This window comes from Sceloporus undulatus, chromosome 6 (genome assembly GCF_019175285.1).
Source record: "Sceloporus undulatus isolate JIND9_A2432 ecotype Alabama chromosome 6, SceUnd_v1.1, whole genome shotgun sequence".
NCBI classification, from domain to species: domain Eukaryota; kingdom Metazoa; phylum Chordata; class Lepidosauria; order Squamata; family Phrynosomatidae; genus Sceloporus; species Sceloporus undulatus.
The window spans coordinates 7,587,181-7,604,422 of record NC_056527.1 but is presented as its reverse complement, the minus strand read 5'-3'; the positions used below and the strand labels follow the sequence as shown (position 1 = coordinate 7,604,422).

The 17,242-nt window shown below is 39.5% G+C and overlaps 1 protein-coding gene across 2 annotated transcripts in view; it reads right to left on the bottom strand.

Annotated features, from left to right (window-relative positions):
* The window catches only part of OXSR1 (oxidative stress responsive kinase 1), a 106,887-nt gene that overhangs the window by 59,048 nt on the left and 30,597 nt on the right, over positions 1-17,242 (bottom strand). For both annotated transcript variants that reach the window (XM_042473600.1, XM_042473599.1), the window contains exon 3: positions 11,666-11,774. In XM_042473600.1, coding sequence (XP_042329534.1) covers positions 11,666-11,774 — 109 coding nt within the window. The remainder of the gene's footprint in view (positions 1-11,665; positions 11,775-17,242) is intronic.

Sequence of the window (17,242 nt, the reverse complement as noted above, 5' to 3'; positions counted from 1 at the left end):
CTCCTACTTATTTTATTTCTTCACTCAATTTATATTCCAGTTTCCTCCTAGGAATGAGAATGATTCTAAGGCAGAGCCTCATGCCTTTGTCCTCATCCTTCTCATACATAAGGCAGGAAGAAGCGGAGAGCAAAGAGACATAAAACTCACTCTTAACTTTTAGGAGAGAAGAGGAAAAGATAGAAAGAGAGACATGCAACCAAGAAAGTTATCTCTCTACTACCAATTACTATAGAGACAAGCATCGAGGCAATCTTCACTTCCAACTCTTTGCACACAGCTAAATGAAATAACCATTCTAAGGTGCTAGCAGATCATATTTTTAATTCTTCTTTCCATTACCTTCTCCTCCTTTTTAAAAAGGAGGACACTTCAATCTACCATTTTAGGATTCTGCCTGCTAAATATGTAAAATGGACTCAAGTTCTACTATGAGGTTGGGTGAGAAAAAATTTATTCCCCACACTTTTTTTTTATATTAAACTCTTGCTGCCATTCAAAGTGGAAGTGGGCACTGAGGTATCTTGCAAACTCTTTTTGGCCAGGAAAATACTGCTGTAGGTTCGCAGCAGAGAGGGAAATGAAAAGGCCTTTCTGAAAGATTAAAAACATCCTACTAAATGGTTTGCATAAAAGGTTTAAGCAGGTTGACTTCAGAGCTGAGCAGATCAGACATTAGTTCTTCACAGTTTCATCACTACCGTCCTGCAAAAAAATTATGTGCTTTTCAATTATGTTACTAAATCAAATGTCAGCAACAGTAATGGGCTGTTTTAAAAAAAGGTTCAAGGCACCCTCTTGCACACCAAGAGCTGAACCTAATCCAGTTTTTAACATTACAATGTTCTTTTAAATACACATGCCACATATACTGCAACAGTATTTGGAATAAAAGCTTTAAAGTTCATTTTGTTTTATCTTGCAGATTAGCACTGCAGGGTGGGGTGAGACAACAGGTTCAGACTTGTTACAGGGATTTGGTAAAGCTTAGACTTCTTAAACTTAGCTCCCACTGTTAATTAAGATTTAAACAGTATTTATTTTGATGGCTGATTAATCCAGAATGACAGTTAATATCAAATTGGCACCGCCACCATGACAAATGTTAGGGAGACTGATTTTCCCCCATCTTCCAAATCTTCAGCCTTCAGATTATCTTTCTCTGCAGCATTTATCAGCTGATGAATCACTGTGATACCAAGACCCAAAAACCTACAATAGAAGACTGTAGGGTTTACATTCAAATTTATGAAGCCATAAACCAGATTTGCCTCACTTTTCCCTGCCTGGGTTATGGACCATGAAGCATCAAACATCCAGGGAAAACCATAGTGGTGAGCAAACTTCTGTGTGTGTGTGTGTGTGTGTGTGTGTGTGTACTTTCAAGTTGCCTGTCACCTTACGGCAACCCCATGAATTTCACAGGGTTTCCCTGGGGAAGGAAAACTCAGAAGTGGTTTTGCCAGTTCCTTCTTCTGAAATGCCATGGGCCTTTGGTATCCACTGGTTCCAGAACCTTCTGTGGATAGTCACATCTGTGGATGCTCAATACAATGGTATAAGTCCCTTGTAGGAAATAGCAAAATCCAGGTATTCTTTTTGGAATTTATATTTTATATTAACTGTATAACAATAACATCAATGGCAGCACTGTATTGGACTACAACTCTGGAGACCATGGAAACCCACTGGGTGAGTTTGGGCAAGTCACAGCCTCTCAACCTCAGAGGATGGCAATGGCAACCCCCCTCTGAAGAAACGTGCCAAGAAAACCCTGTGATCGCTTCACCTTAGGGGCATCATAAGTCGGAAACAGGTTGAAGGCATGCAACAGCAACAAAACAAAAACTTTTCCCCCTAATATTTTCAAGTCACGGATGATGCAACCCATGGATAAAGAATCTCTGGATATGGAGGGCTGACTGTACCCTATAGTGCATGATATTCATTGGTGGCCATTATTCAAGTAAGAACCAGAGCTGACCCTGCTTAGCTTCCAAGATCAGATAGGATCTGGTGCCTTTAGGATATTTAGACCCAAGCAAGATTACTCTTTTTTAAAAAAATCTGTTTGGTAGTATTATTCCCCACAAAGAGAACCTCCACGGCTTCCCAGAATATTGCCCGAAAGCCACTCACCCAGACATTCCCTCTTTGCAGCAGGTCCCTTATATTATTAAAAACGCAGAAAATTCCTGCCTTTCTCTCCTTCTGACTATTGCTATATTCATTACAGTTTATAAAACATGTCTCTCTTATCTCTTTAATCAACCTACAGCCCCATAAAAGAACTGCTCCTGTCTTGAAAGGTGACTAATGTGCAACACTTACACTGATTTAGCTCCCATTAAAGGCACCAGATCCTTCCTGATCTTGCAAGCTAAGCCAACATCAGCGCTGGTTAGTACTTGGGTGGGAAACCACCAGGTGCTGTATGCTACATTCCAGAGGAAAGAATTGGAAAAACTACTTCTGTGGATTCCTTGCCTAAGAAAATCCAATGGTTATTATTATTATTATTATTATTATTATTATTATACTTTATTTATATAGCACTGTAGATTTACACAGTGGTGTACACATGTCATAGACAATAAAATTGATAAAATTGAAACCTGCCAATGGGGTACATTCTACAAAATACATATAAAATAGATAATAACACAAGACAGAATTAGATAAAATAAGGAGGCAACAGATTAATACATCAAGTATCAAATAAAATAAAATATCAGATAACAATGAGATTCATGGGGTCTCAACCAGAGAGTTTGTTATGTTACTTCAAGTCGACCTCTAGGCAAGGTCTCTTCAGAGGAAGTCTGCCCTTGCCTTCCTCCAAGGCTGAGAGAATGTGACTTGTCGAAGGTCACTCAATGGGTTTTCATGGAAGATAGGGATTTGAACCCTGGTCTCCTGGAGTCCTAGTCCAACATTCAAACCACTGTACTATTCTGGTTCTCTCTAGCACTTCATCAAACTACAAATTCCAAGATTTCATACAGTGCAACTATGCAGTTGGAAGGGCATCAAACTGCTATAATCTGGAGTATGAAAGGGGCCTTAGTCCTGCTGTAGTTGACTAATGCAAGGCGGCCAAGCCACAGATTTTGATGCTTAACAACCTCTTCATGACAGAATTAAAAGACAGCTCCAACTGCACCACATTCACTCTGAAAATGATTCACCCCTTCCAAGCTAAAGCCTATGGGAAAAGCAGAGAATGTTTCGTTATTTATAAGTTTATTTATGAGTTGTCTTGTAGCCCCAAGACTACCCCAAGGAAGGTTACAATTTAAAACCTTTAACACAATATAAGAAACTGCTTCAGAACAACAAGAAAAAAATATTTTTTAAAAATCCAGAGTGAAACCATTTATGTTTAGAGTCATTCAAAAACGGTGTAAAACAAAACAAAGTAATAGTCTGGCTGAAACTGTACAAATCTGGAAGCCAACTAAATTGAGTTATTTTAATTTTATGCTTGATGATTTTCATGTGTCTTATTTTTATGTGCGTTAACTTAAAGTATTTAAATGGTTTTATGTGTTTTAATCCACGTTGTACTCCATCTCAAGTCTTGGAGAAAGATGTGTAAGAAATAAAATGTATTATTACGGTGGGCCCTTGGAATCTGCTGGGGTTTGGTTCCAGGACCTCTGGGCACACCAAAATCTGTGGATGTTCAAGTTCCATTAAATACAATGGATGACAAAATAGTATGCTTTTCAGACTGTGTATAATATTTGAATATTTTCAAGCCATTGATGCTTAAATCCATGGATAAAAAATCCATGGATATAGAGGTCTGACTGTATTATTATTATTATTATTATTATTATTATTATTATTAGGTGCCTTCATCTGAAGGTATTGTTCAACTCGTCCAAGTTCCTCACCATCTTCTTCTCACCTACTTGAGCAAGTCATACAAAAAGCTCTTTTCAAACTCTACTCTCCCTGTAACTTGATTCACGATGCATTCTTTCCCCCATTCTAAGAAAAGGGTGGGCATCATGAACATCCAGATGCTTTTTTCATGGTAACTTCCATAATCCCCTACAAGGCACTGTGCCAGATAGCAAGTTCTAAGCCCAAAGCATCTGGAGGACCACAATTGACCATTTCAGTTCTAAAGAAATCTGTGAAGTCTATAAGAGATTATCCTGTTTTATTATTTATTTAGAGTATTTATACCCTGCCCTTCAACCAAGAAGGCTCCCAGGGCAGCTTACAAATCCTTAATTTGACAGCTCCCTGCCCTCAGGCTACAATCTAAATGTCTTATTTAGCAGCAGGGGAGAAGATTAAGTCCAGCAAATGCCAGCAGCTGCTCTTCTTCCTAAAGGCAGTTGAAACATGGGCTGCGGCCACATTGTAGGATTAATCCAGTTTGGTACTGCTTTAACTGTCATGGCTCCATCCTATGAAATCCTGGGATTTGTAATTTGTTGTGGCACCAGAGCTCTCTGACAGAGAAGGCACTACAAATCCCAGAATTCCATAGCATGGAGCCATGGCAGTTAAAGCGATGTCAAACTGCACCAGTTCTGCAGTGCAGATGCAGCCATTGGGAGCTGTGCCTGGCTATTCTTCTCTCTCTCAGAAGCCAGAGCAATCCTCACAACCATTTTGGCTGCATCCGAACTGCAGAAATAATGCAGTTTGACGCCACTTAAACTCCCACAACTCCATGCTATGGAATTCTGGGAACTGTAGGTTTTTTTAGACATTTAACCTTCTCTGTCAGAGCACTTGGGTGCCACAATCAATGACAAATCCCAGGATCCCATAGCCATGGAGCCATGGCAGTTCAACTGGTGTCAAACTGGATTATATCAGCAGTGCGGATACAGCCTTTGAGAGCTAAATTAAGTCCACCAAGTATCCACTGAGCTTGAGGAAATGAGCAAGGACCTGGAGAAGGGCTGAAGGTGAGTGACAAATGCCTTGCATGTAGAAGGTCCCAGGTTCAATCCCCATCATCTCCAGGTAGGGACTCAAAAGACCATGGTCTGAATCAGAGCTAATACCAGTGCAATGCTAGCCTCTGAGGTAGATGGCTCAAAGGCCGGCAACTCAATACAAGGCAACTTTTCTGCATTGGAAAAACCCAGGACAACTTGAGTAAAAGTAAATCATAGCACCAATCCATAGCCCCTCACCAACCCTGAGCCATTTCAAAAACAATCATTTCTAAAGAGGACAAAAGTCTCAATTATGCAAAAGATAAATAAAAGTATGAGTCAAAAGCAGCATTTAAGAACTAAAGATAAAATTAGAATGGAAAGCTAACCAACAAATTGCTAACAGCCCTACTAATCTATTATTGGCATCAAATTCATCCTCTCCTAGGTATTTTTAAGCATCCAGTTTAATTCTGAGATGCTGAGAGATTTGTGGAGGTATGGGAAAGAATGCCCTTCAGAAAAGGATAGGAAAGCAAAAAAACAAAAACAAAACCCGTAGTATAGACGTTGTTGTTTTTTTAAAAAATATCTTAATATGTTGGAGAAGGTGACAAACAGATCACAGATTTTAAAAGCTAGCTTCCCACTATGGCATCTGAAACACCAGCATTTACTAAGAGATAAATGTTTCTGCCTCCAGCATCCACAAGAACAACTTGAAAAGGCATATTGACATGGCTTTCCACATCGATAAGACTGCTAGCTGGGCTCCCTTTTCAGACATGTGGTGGGAAACAAAAATAGGCCATGGAGAAGCGAGGAAACGCATGTATGCGTATCCAAAATAAACATCAGTATATATTTATGGAGCGCTCAGCAGTAAAATGTGTTGTCGTGGGTGGAATCACAAATGGGAAAGGCTGAAAATTCAAGCTCCAAAAAATACCATTCAAAGAATGTAGCAGTATCATTCATAGCTATAATGATCCTTTTTCAAATCAGTCCTTCCAGGTCTGTGTGTGCCTTCAAGTTGCCTATCGACTTTTGGTGACACCATGAATTTCATAGGGCTTTCTTAGGTAAAGAATATTTGGAGGTGGTTTTGCCACTTCCTTCTTCTGAAATAAAACTGATAGCACCTGGTATTTGTTGGTAGTCTCTCATCCAAGTACTAACCAAGGCTGACCCCACTTAGCAACCACGATCAGACAGGATCTGGTTCCTTTAGGATATTTAGGTTTTGTGCTCTTATAATAAGATTTTGCATGCTGTGGGCTTTTTAGCAAGACAACCACCTGCTTAGTTCTCTCTAGGGATGTACTGTAGTATTTTCAGAAATTGTGGATAAAACAGAAACTTCTCTCCCTACTGAAAATAGCCATTGAAAGGAAAACAAAAATTTGCACTCCTAACAAACCCCAGGTGAAGTTGTTACTCAGTAGAGCTGTCATATGTTTTATCTGTAACTTAGTTTGTGCAAATATATATATAAATAAAAAAACTGCCATGTTTTGATACACTATTTTTAAAAGAATAGTTTATTCGGACCATTAAAAGTTTACCAGCTGGCTTTCACTTTTCCGTGTTTTTAATTTGTTTCAAACTAAGTTACAAGGAGCTGAATTCCAGGAAATTACTGTAGTAGCTCTTGTTTTTGAAAGTTTGTGAGAAGCAGACAAAAGGTCAGAAGTTGAAAACCCAACCCCAAAAAAAGACAGCAACATTGTAGTAAAACCTAAAATTATACACTGAACTTTCCTCCGCAGGGTCAAGGCGACAAGGAAGGAGCTCACATTCAGAAAAAGGAAAGGAGATGAACACCACAAAACGCAGCGAATATGAGCTTTCCTACACAAAACTTTGATCAATCTCATCTTCTGAGCTATTACTAACAGCAGATTGTGCTTCTTCTGAACCTTCATTTAAAAACTGCAAACCTCTCAATTTTGATCATCTACCCTTTCATATGTCCGCAAGATCATCTACTCTTTCGTATGTCCGCTAGTTTATTGATCCACTGCAAGTATTTCTAAATATAGACCAAATTCTTTCAAATGCTGCAGACCAAAGAAGTATCCAAATGAGTCAAGAAGTAAAGGAGACCAGGGCTGTTTAATAAAAGGTCCCACCAGGGTGCTTTGCAGGAGGAATATACTGCACACGACAGAATCCCAGACTGCATTCCTCAGCCAAAATATCTCAAGATGTTTTATTTTAGTCATATTTTAAGCCCACCTTTCTTCCACAACCATGATTAAAAACTGGTACAGCTAGAAACTAGAGTAAGAGTGGCACAGCAGCTTGAGTGTTGGACTACAACTCTGGAGACCAGGGTTCGAATCCCAGCTCAGCTATGGAAACCCACTGGGTGACCTTGGGCAGGTCACACACTCTCAGACTCCGAGGGTGGCAATGGCAAAACCCTTCTGAAGAAACCTGCCAAGAAAGCCCCATGGGCCGTTATAAGCTGGAAACAACAAGAAGGCATACAACCACAGCAACTAGAAACTACAATAATGCAACTGAATGGATTTTCACATTAAAATAGCGATGGGAAAAGTGCAGTCTCCATTGGGTACCTAGGGCTACTTTTATGGCCTCCAGATCTCCCCAAATATCCTCAAGTCCACTTCTGTGTCACCTCCATCTACCCAGTCAAATCCAGGCATCTCTATGATTGGAAGAACTGGACAGAATCTAAAGAGTAAAGATATACAACATTTTAGGCCTGGGAGTAGCCTATATATATAGCCGGAAAGGCAGGTTAAAAATCCTGCCTTCGACAAAAAATCCACTAGGCTTCAAGTACACTTTTTAAGACTGTAATTGGAAAGATGGGTTTAAAATCTTCTAATTTAATCCACTGCCAAATATGACTAGTGTCCGACATTAAATTTTAAAATGTACAGAAATATCTGCATTGGAGGAGTCTTTTTTTATCATGCCCCATGATGTGTCCCTTGATATTATGAAGTGCAGGATGGGCAGGTGGGAGCTGCCCCTATGAGCATGCCAACATCTACGAAGTGCATACACTTCGCGTTGCTCAGCATGAGCATTTTTGTTTGGGAAAAAAAATAGGAAGAGGAGGAGGAGAAACACGCCAGTCATTGCCTAGGGACCTTTTCCCTTCCCTTCTGTATCCCACCCTCTTCAAATGCCAGGTAAAAAAGACTTAATGAGATAATTCCGGGAGGGGAAAAGGTCAATAAAAAGTTGATTTATGATGCATGCTGGAAAAGACTTGTACGAATGTATGATACGCCTTCCCTCCAGAGACAGGCAATTATGTTCCTCAAAAGGGAGATAAGATCTAAAAGCTGCAGGGTGCCAGTTGAACATGACAGGATTCTTGACAAAACTGAAATGAAATGAAAAATTCCAACAGTGGGATCAGAACACCAAGGCAACACCTCAAAACCATAAAAGATGGCCCAACAGCCAGGCTATCAATGAATTAAGACATTTCACTAATTAATTCTCTACCTTTTAACCAATTAAATTTTAATGCCACACGCAAGGAACTTATTGGTGTTGTGTGCCTTCAAGTTGCTTCCACCTTACGGTGACTCTAAGGGAGACTGCCAACAAATACTAGATGCTGTAGGCTGTATTTCAGAGGAAGGAATTAGCAAAAACATCTCTTGAGTACTCCTTACCTAAGAAAACCCTATAAAATTCATGGCATCACCATAGGTTGACAGGTGACTTGAAGACACATACCATATATGCACACATAAGGCAAATCTATCATGGGATTTTCTTGGTAGGTTTGTTCAGAGCGGAATTTGGTTTTCCCTTCCTCAGAGGCTGAGAGAGCATGACTTGCCTGAGGTCACCCAGTGGTAGTCCAACGCTCAAACCACCACATCTGGCTTACAAGGAAAATTTAGTCTACTAGAAGGAACATATAATCCAGTAGAAATGCAAGGCTTTTCTTGAAAGCTTATCTCCTTTTCTGGTTTCTCATAAGGAAACTGAATAGGGAGGAATTTTTCATCAATACAATCCAGGGACATCCAGTGATGATTCAGAATAAACACATAAAAGGAAGAAGGTTGTTTTGTTGCTGCCACTATCTGCCTTTTCCCAAAGGCTGGGACTCAAGGCGGCTTACAAATTATAATGATTGTAATAAAATTAAAAACATCCAAGAACTCAAACTTTAAAATAGAGTGGGCCTTTCACATCTGCTGAGACTTGGCTCTAGGATCCCCTGTGGATACCAAAATCCAGTCCCTCTAAATACAATGCTGTAGTAAAATGGTGTCCCTTATATAAAACTGCAAAATCAATTTTTGCTATTTGTAATTTATACTTGAAAAAAAATATTTTCAATCCATGGATGCTTGAAACCATGGATAAAGAATCCGTGGATATTAAGTATTAACTTCAATAAAACAGTTTAAGACATACACGTTAGAAGATGAAAACAGATAAAACAATACAATTTGAAACAATACACCACTCTCCTACAGCCCTTTCCTTAAAAACCTTCAATTTCAAAAGCCCATCTGAATGTTTTGTTATTAAGTCTTCACCTGCTCACAGAAGGACAGCAAGGAGGCAGCCATCCTAGCTTCCCTGTGGAAATAGCTGCAAAATCTAGGGGTAGCCATGGATGAGACCCTGTCTCATGTTCCTATCAATCATTCCTCTGAAAGTAGTGGGACTGAAAGAAAAGCTTTTCCTGAGGGTCTCAGGATTCCAGGCAATATCATAAGGGAGATACAATCTATACAAAGTAACTTGGACTTAATTTAAGCCATGGCTATTTTGTGGAGTTTGCTAATTCAAGTGATGGCTGCCATCTTGGACAGTTTTAAAGCAATATGAAAAGGGATCTTGTAGCACCTTTGTGACTGTGTAGAAGTTAGTTTTTTGAGGGTTTTTCGGGCTGTGTAGAAGTTGTAGCATAGGCTTTTGTAGACTTGGTCTACTTCCTCAGATGCATGGAGTGAATATACTGATATTCTAGACTAATATGGCTATGTCTCTTGAGCTTTAAAGCAAATTAAACCAAGTCATGCAAGATAAGCCTATCAATGGTTACTACCCATAATGGTTAAATATTACCCTTCATCACTGGCAGCAGTAATAGTTCTCAGTACCAGGTACAGATAAATATGAGCAGGAGGGTCCTACTGTCCCTCAAGTCTTACTGGGGGCTTCCCAGGGACATCTGATGAATTGCTACATGAATAAGATGATGGACTAGATAGGCCTTTGGTCTAATCCAGGATGACTCTCTCTATGTTCTTATCCTTACTATTTTTATAAGATTTCTCTGGCAAGGTTGAGTGGGTGGACTTGGCTGAGGTGTCATTAAGCATTTGTAAGTTGCAGCGTAACTTTAGAAACCACCAGAAAATTTGGAACATTTACAAAAAATTAAAAGGGAAGGGCTGCTCAGGAACCATCTTTCTTTCCCTGCGGCCAGAGGAAAAGCAGCAAACATGATTACCCTCTCTTTTTTCCTCCTCTTCCCTCCCAAACCTATCTTTAAGATCATAGGCCTGAGGACAGGGATTTTAACTATTGATTTTTGTAAACCGATCTTGAAGCCTTTTTTGTTGTTGTTGTTGTTGTTGTTGTTGTTGAAGAGAAGGGTAAAACTTCTTTAAATAAATAAGTAAATACATGAGTCATGCATCTTTTCTCCCCATTAGATTTGCTCTCAATCCCTGCTAACATGGACGTCTAATCATCCATCATCCTGGTGCAGCAACTGTACCTTGCCAGACAAAAAGCAGTTCCTGAGTTTGGGGCCTTTCCAAAAATGGGTGCAATGTAGAACATAGAGGCTGCAGCTGGGAAGGGAGTGAGAAGAAATATATCCTTTTACTCATTGAAGGAGCACTTTAGATCCAGGTCACTGGTTTCGTTGACTATGTATATGCCTCAGGTTCATACGTTCTCCCTTCACATTCTGGTTAGGGCAAACTACAGTTTATTAAATCATAATATGACAAACTATAGCTTACAAAGTAGGTTTGTAGGCAAATGATGGTTTGCCCAGTTTGATAGTCATGAGGTATAGTATGCCAAGTCCAAATGTGAACTGCTGCTTGTATACAGGGGTCTCAGGCATATGAATTTATGGCCTGATCACAAGAAACATTAGGAAGACCTAAACATTAGGAAGAACTTCTTGATGGTAAGAGCTGTTCAACCGTGGAATGCACTCCCTTGGAGTATGGTGGAGTCTCCTTTGGAGGTTTTAAACAGAGGCTGAATGGCCATCTGTCAGGGGCACTTTGATTTGTGTCTTCCTGCATGCCAGGGGATTGGACTGGATGGCCCTTGGGGTCTCTTCCAACTCTATGATTCTATGAGTGCTGGACTGAAACTCTAGGAAACCAGGGTTAGAGTCCCCGCTCAGCCATGGAAACCCACTGGGTTGCCTTGGGCAATTCACCCTCTCTCAGGTTCTGGAGAAAGCAATGGCAAAAGTCATTTGAACAAATCATGCCAAAAGAAGAAGCCATGATAAGATTTGGCTTAGGGTTGCCCTAAATTGGAATCAAGTTGAAATTACACAACAATAGCAATCCTGTTCTAAGAAGTCCATACCTAAAAGCCTTTCACAATACTCAATGAGGTGTGGAGCAATTTTAGTACATTCAACTGCTATTTATGGCTCAATGAGGAAATGAACTTTTTAAACGCTTCTTTCAAAAAAAATATTTTTACAGTAATAGACCAAAATCAGAATAGTTCAAACTTACATACACACGCACACCCTTTATACTTACCTCCACTAAGGAGCTTCATCACTAACCAAAGTTCATCTTTCACTACAAAGGAAGTATAGTAAGATACGATGTTTGGATGATGGCACTGACTCATGGCTTGAATTTCTTTCTAGAGGAAGAAAAGGGGAAAAAAGTAATTATTGTTCTGCTATATGACGAAGAGATGACCACCCCACTGTGGGGGATCAGAGTGCTTAAAGTCTATGAATTCCATCCAGGTAAAAAAGTGACAAGGCCTGGAATTGGTAAACCAAACATGGTCAGCACAAACCGTAAGACATTGCTAGATGTTATTACTCTAGTTAGCAGGAAGGCGACTGCATGTCTGAATGCTCCCCTAAGGTTCAAAAGAAAAAAGACTCCTGCATATAAAAAGATTAACATAATGTTTTGATTAGCTCTTTTCTTGGATATACTACCTTTTGTGTGCACAAGTGGGGAATATGTTGCGTATGCAAGCACACACACACACACACACATATATATTATATAAATGCACAGAGGAAACATTGAGACACACAATCCCTTCCTGGAACTTGAAAAAAGAATAAAGCAGGAAAAAGACTGATTAATTTTATGCTGCTGAATGTACAAATGGACACTTAGCCTATTCATGGAAACAAACCTGTAAGGAAGTACTAAGCTATAGGGATGGGAAATGGAATATTTCAGCCATAACTTGAGAGCACTATTCCCTTCAGGAAGAATTCCATCCCATCATGAAATGTACACTGAAAAGCCATTCAGACCTAGAACTCTGTATTTGCTGTGTTTGCATTCCCTTGGTAAACCCACTTGCCCTTACTTTCTTTGAGTGCCTAACCTATTTTTCTAAATGTTTAACCAGGAAAGCTAGAAATCTGAGGTCTTGATAAAAATTGTGTTTTATTTGAGGGACAGCATGACAGTGAAGAAAGTTTGATAGGGAGAGAAGTAGCTCATTTGAAATGTGGTGCTGGAGGAGAGTTCTGTGGATACCATGGACTGCCAAAAAGACAAATCAATGGGTCCTAGAGCAAATCAAGCCTGAACCTTCCCTAGAAACCAAGATGATTAAACTGAGGCTTACTAGAAAATATAATAATGCTTATTAAAGTAGAAGGCAGCAGGAAAAGAAGAGGATCTCACTGCAGATTAATAAACTTAAAGAAGTCATGGTCCTCAATCTGCAAGACCTGAACAGAGATGGCATGACTTGGGCTGCATCCACATCACAAACATAATCCAGTTTGACAACCACTTTTAACTGCTGTAGCATCAGAACTGTCTGACAGAGAAGGCTAAATGTCTCACAAAACTACAAATCTCAGAATTCCATAGCACTGAGCCATGGCAGTTAAAGTGGTGTCAAACTGGTTTATTACTGCAGTGCGGATGAAACCTTGAAGATCTATTGTTCCTGGGGTCACCATACGCTGAAGTCGTCTTGATAGCTGTTAACAATAAAATGTCTTCATGACACCCTGTAAACTATACCTTTGTAAGATTTTGCTTGGTTACTTAATGTACATCCTCATTAAATCATAGAAAGACACAAACTACACACACACACAAATAGCACGAGCCTCCAGCCTCAAATCTATCAAATTTTCACCAGTGTTTTTGCAACTGTAATATTATTATGTATTTATCTTTCAGGACACAATGGTAGGGGGATGTACCATGGTTTGAAATTGGGATTCTACTGTTTCTAAAAGAGAATTCGGAACTTCAGAGAAGCTGCTGAAAATGAAAAGAAGAAATAGCTAGTTATTAGGACTGCTGAGAGAACAGCTGAAATCCATGTCAACCATTACATTCACTGAGCAAGTCTGGGCCCATCGGCCCTTGCTTACCCACAGGATTTAAAAGAGAATAAAATGGGGTTAGGGTGGGGGAGAGAGGTGTATATTATCTTAAGCCTCTTGGAACCAAAGTGTGATATAAACACAGTAAAACAAACAGCCTCAATTTTCAAACACACATCTTGGCTGACAGCAGATATGAGAATAATAATATTTTTAAACGCATTGTGACTACCACACACTGATGCTTGGGAAGGGAAAATGCATCATGTCTCTATTAGGAAAAAAGACACTTAGCTATCTGCAATATGTTGATTTCATAATGGGAGATGCAAGAAAAAAATGTTTCCATAAAATGGAGTGGTGAAGACATGAATCATTAATGAAGAGGATGCTGCTTTCCATGATTTCTTTTGGAGCGATGAAAATAGAAATACACAGTAGAGTTTTAAGAGCGCTACCACTCTCAGTTTGTGATCTTTCTTCTCATGACGGCTCTCAGGAACCCCTAACCAGAAACAGTTTTGTCAACCTTTACAAACTAATGAGGACTGCAACAATGTGTGTGTGTGTGTGTTTAATCTGCTGCATCATCCATCTCAAACTGCAAATTACCACCACAAATTATACACACACACACACACACACACACACACACACACACACACAGAGTGGACCCTTGGTATCCGCTTGGGTTTGGTTCCAGGACCCCCGGTGGATATCAAAATCTGTGTATGCTCAGGTTCCATTAAATATAATGGCATAGAAAAATGGTGCCCCTTATATCAAATGGTAAAATCAAGGTTTGCTGTTAGGGATTTGTATTTCCCCCCCCCCCCCCCACAAACACACACACATTTTCAAGCTGTTGATTGCTAATCCATTGGTGAAAAATACAAAGATACGGAAGGTCAACTGAAGACTGAGCCACATCTTACATACATGTTCTTGAACGTGGAGTTCTGCAAATTCTGTAATCATCCCGGAGGCTTACATCCAGCTGTTGTTGTTGCTATTCTTGTTGTATGTCTTCAAGTCATTTCCAACTTACAGTAAAATTTATTCAGAGAGAGTTTGCCTTTATACTTTCTTTTGAGGCTCAGAGAGAGTGACTTGCATAAGGCCACCCAGCAGGTTTCCATGACTGAACCCTGGCAGCTATCAACAACAAAAAGAAAGCTGTGCAAACACTGTCTCATTCATCTTAGGTATATACACATCCGGTCACATAGTCTACATAATCTAATACAGATTGAATCTCCCATACAGTATCTGGAATTCTGAAATCCAAATTGCTCCAAAATCATCCATGTGGATGTTTGAGATAGTGACACCTTTGCTTTCTGATGGTTCAGTGTACATGAAGTTTATTTCATGCACAAAATTATTTTAAAATATTGTGTATAAAATTACCTTCAGGTTGTGTATATAAAGTGTATATGAAACATAAATTAATTTCATGATGAGACTTGAGTCCCATCTCCAAGATATCTCATTATGTATATGCAAATATTCCGAAATCCAAAACATCCAAAATCCAAAACACTTCTGGTCCCAAGCATTTCGGATTACGGAGATTTAACACCCTCACAATGTAGGCCAGTACTATTCCCACGCTGCACATCCAGGGGACTCAGGAAAGGAGAGTACTGTAGTGGTATTCCTAAAATCAGATTTTGGTTTTGTAGTTGGAAAAAAGATGTGGATCAGATCTGTAAGGGAAATCTTTCAAATTTCCATACACCATACAAAAAAAACAAGACAGCTACAAAATACACAGATGGCACTGCTTGCTGAGTTATACTTGCATTCTTTAATATTTGGGCAGAATGATAGGCAAACTAATTAAACTTTCAGGCTGCAGATCTACATACGCATTTTCCTGAAGTCCCGAAAGATCAGATTCAAATCCAGTCCTATTTGCAGCAGGCCCAATGAAAGAAAAAGAAGTTAAGTTAGTTAATCTCAGTTCAATGGGATATATGTCTGAGTAGTAACACTATGACTCTGGAGACCAAGGTTCAATTCCCAGCTTGGCCATGAAACCTCTGGGCAACCTTGGGCAAGTCACACTCTCTCAGCATCAGGCAAACCTCCTCTGAACAAATCTTGCCAAGAAAACCCATGACAAGGTTGCCTTAGGGTTGCCATAAGTCGGAAACAACCTGAAGGTACACAACAAGTAGGACCTAGAAGAGCCACCATGGTGTAGTGGTTTGAGCACTGGACTCTGACTCTGGAGATCAGGGTTCGATTCCCCGTCCCACCATGAAAACCCACTGGATGACCTTGGATGTCACACACTCTCAGTCACAGAAAACCCCATGATAGATTTGCTTTAGGATCACCATAAATTGGAAAAAAACTAAGGTACGCAACAACAAGAAGTAAGACATACAATGTACAGTATTGGACCACTAATCTATCAAGTTAAATTAAACTGATTTTTTTTTCAAAAAAACTGAGAGATTAAAACAAAATGCTCTGACTAATTAACAGGCAGTTTATAAAAACATCAGATGCAAGAACAATTTTGGAAGAGTCACATCTATTGTGGAGTCCCTTTTAAGAGGGTGTCTCCTACACCAGACACATCCCTTCCTAAATTTCACATCAGGGAGGTCAGTGTTAGAGGGCCCTCTTCCAAGACCCTGGACTCTCTGGGGGATATACAGCCATTCTCATGGAAAAGCACTTTCAAATTTTTTATGTTCCAAATGTAGATTCCAAAAGGAAAATGTATGGGGTTTTCCTGCAAAATTACTCTGTTCCGTCTATTATCCCCTCTGTTGTAAACCGCTCTGATTCCAAGTGATTGGGCGGTATATAAAATAAATCCTATTATTATTATTATTATTATTATTATTATTATGTGAAGTAATGCCAATGACCAAGATTTCTGCCACTGGATGAAGTTTCAAATTCCTTCTAGCAAAACACAAATGTAGCTGACGTTCAGTGCCTTCTCTTTTCTTTCCTCTCAGATGTCAAGGCTCAGATATAAATGGAGCCGACATCAGCCCACAAATTAAGACTACTCAGCTTTAAGCTCAGACATTTGCATCCTGAGGAGTCAATGCTGCAGAGCGCAGCAACAATTTCATACAAGAACCCTTCAGGACTACCATGGCCCATATCTAGAGATGGAAAGTATGTTGAAGAATATTTGGAAACTGGTGAACAAACCTGTGTTTTTCCAATTGTCAAGAAACCATGACAAGGAGAATCCTGGAAAAGCGTAGTTTGCCAGGAACTGGCAAAAGCACCTCTGAGTATTCCTTGCCTAAGGAATCCCTATGAAATTTATGGTCAATAGGTGACTTGAAGGTACATACACATACATACATGCGCAGACACACACAAAAGAATATGAATAGATTGTAAGGATCTTCATCATTGGGGGGGCACTCTCTCAGCCATTGCATCTCAATAATTTAAAATCCAAACTATGATCTTCTGCAGATATATGTCCAAATACTCTGATTTTATTTCAATTAGCCCCCCTTCGTCTCTCTTTCCATCAACAGGCAAAGACCTTTTTATTCAGGCAAGCCTTTAGCTCCTAAATCTTTTAATGGGGTGTGCTGTGCTTTTATTTTTCCAGTTATCTTTGACATGTGTTTTAAACAGTTTCAACTGTGAATTATTAATGGAATTGCTTGTTTATTTATTTATTTATGTTTAACTTTTGTATTAATAAGATTTTAGGTGTACTTTGATTCACCTCCTTGTAAGCCACCAGGTATCCAATGAGAAAGGTAGGATGTAAATTAAATCAATCAATCAAACATTG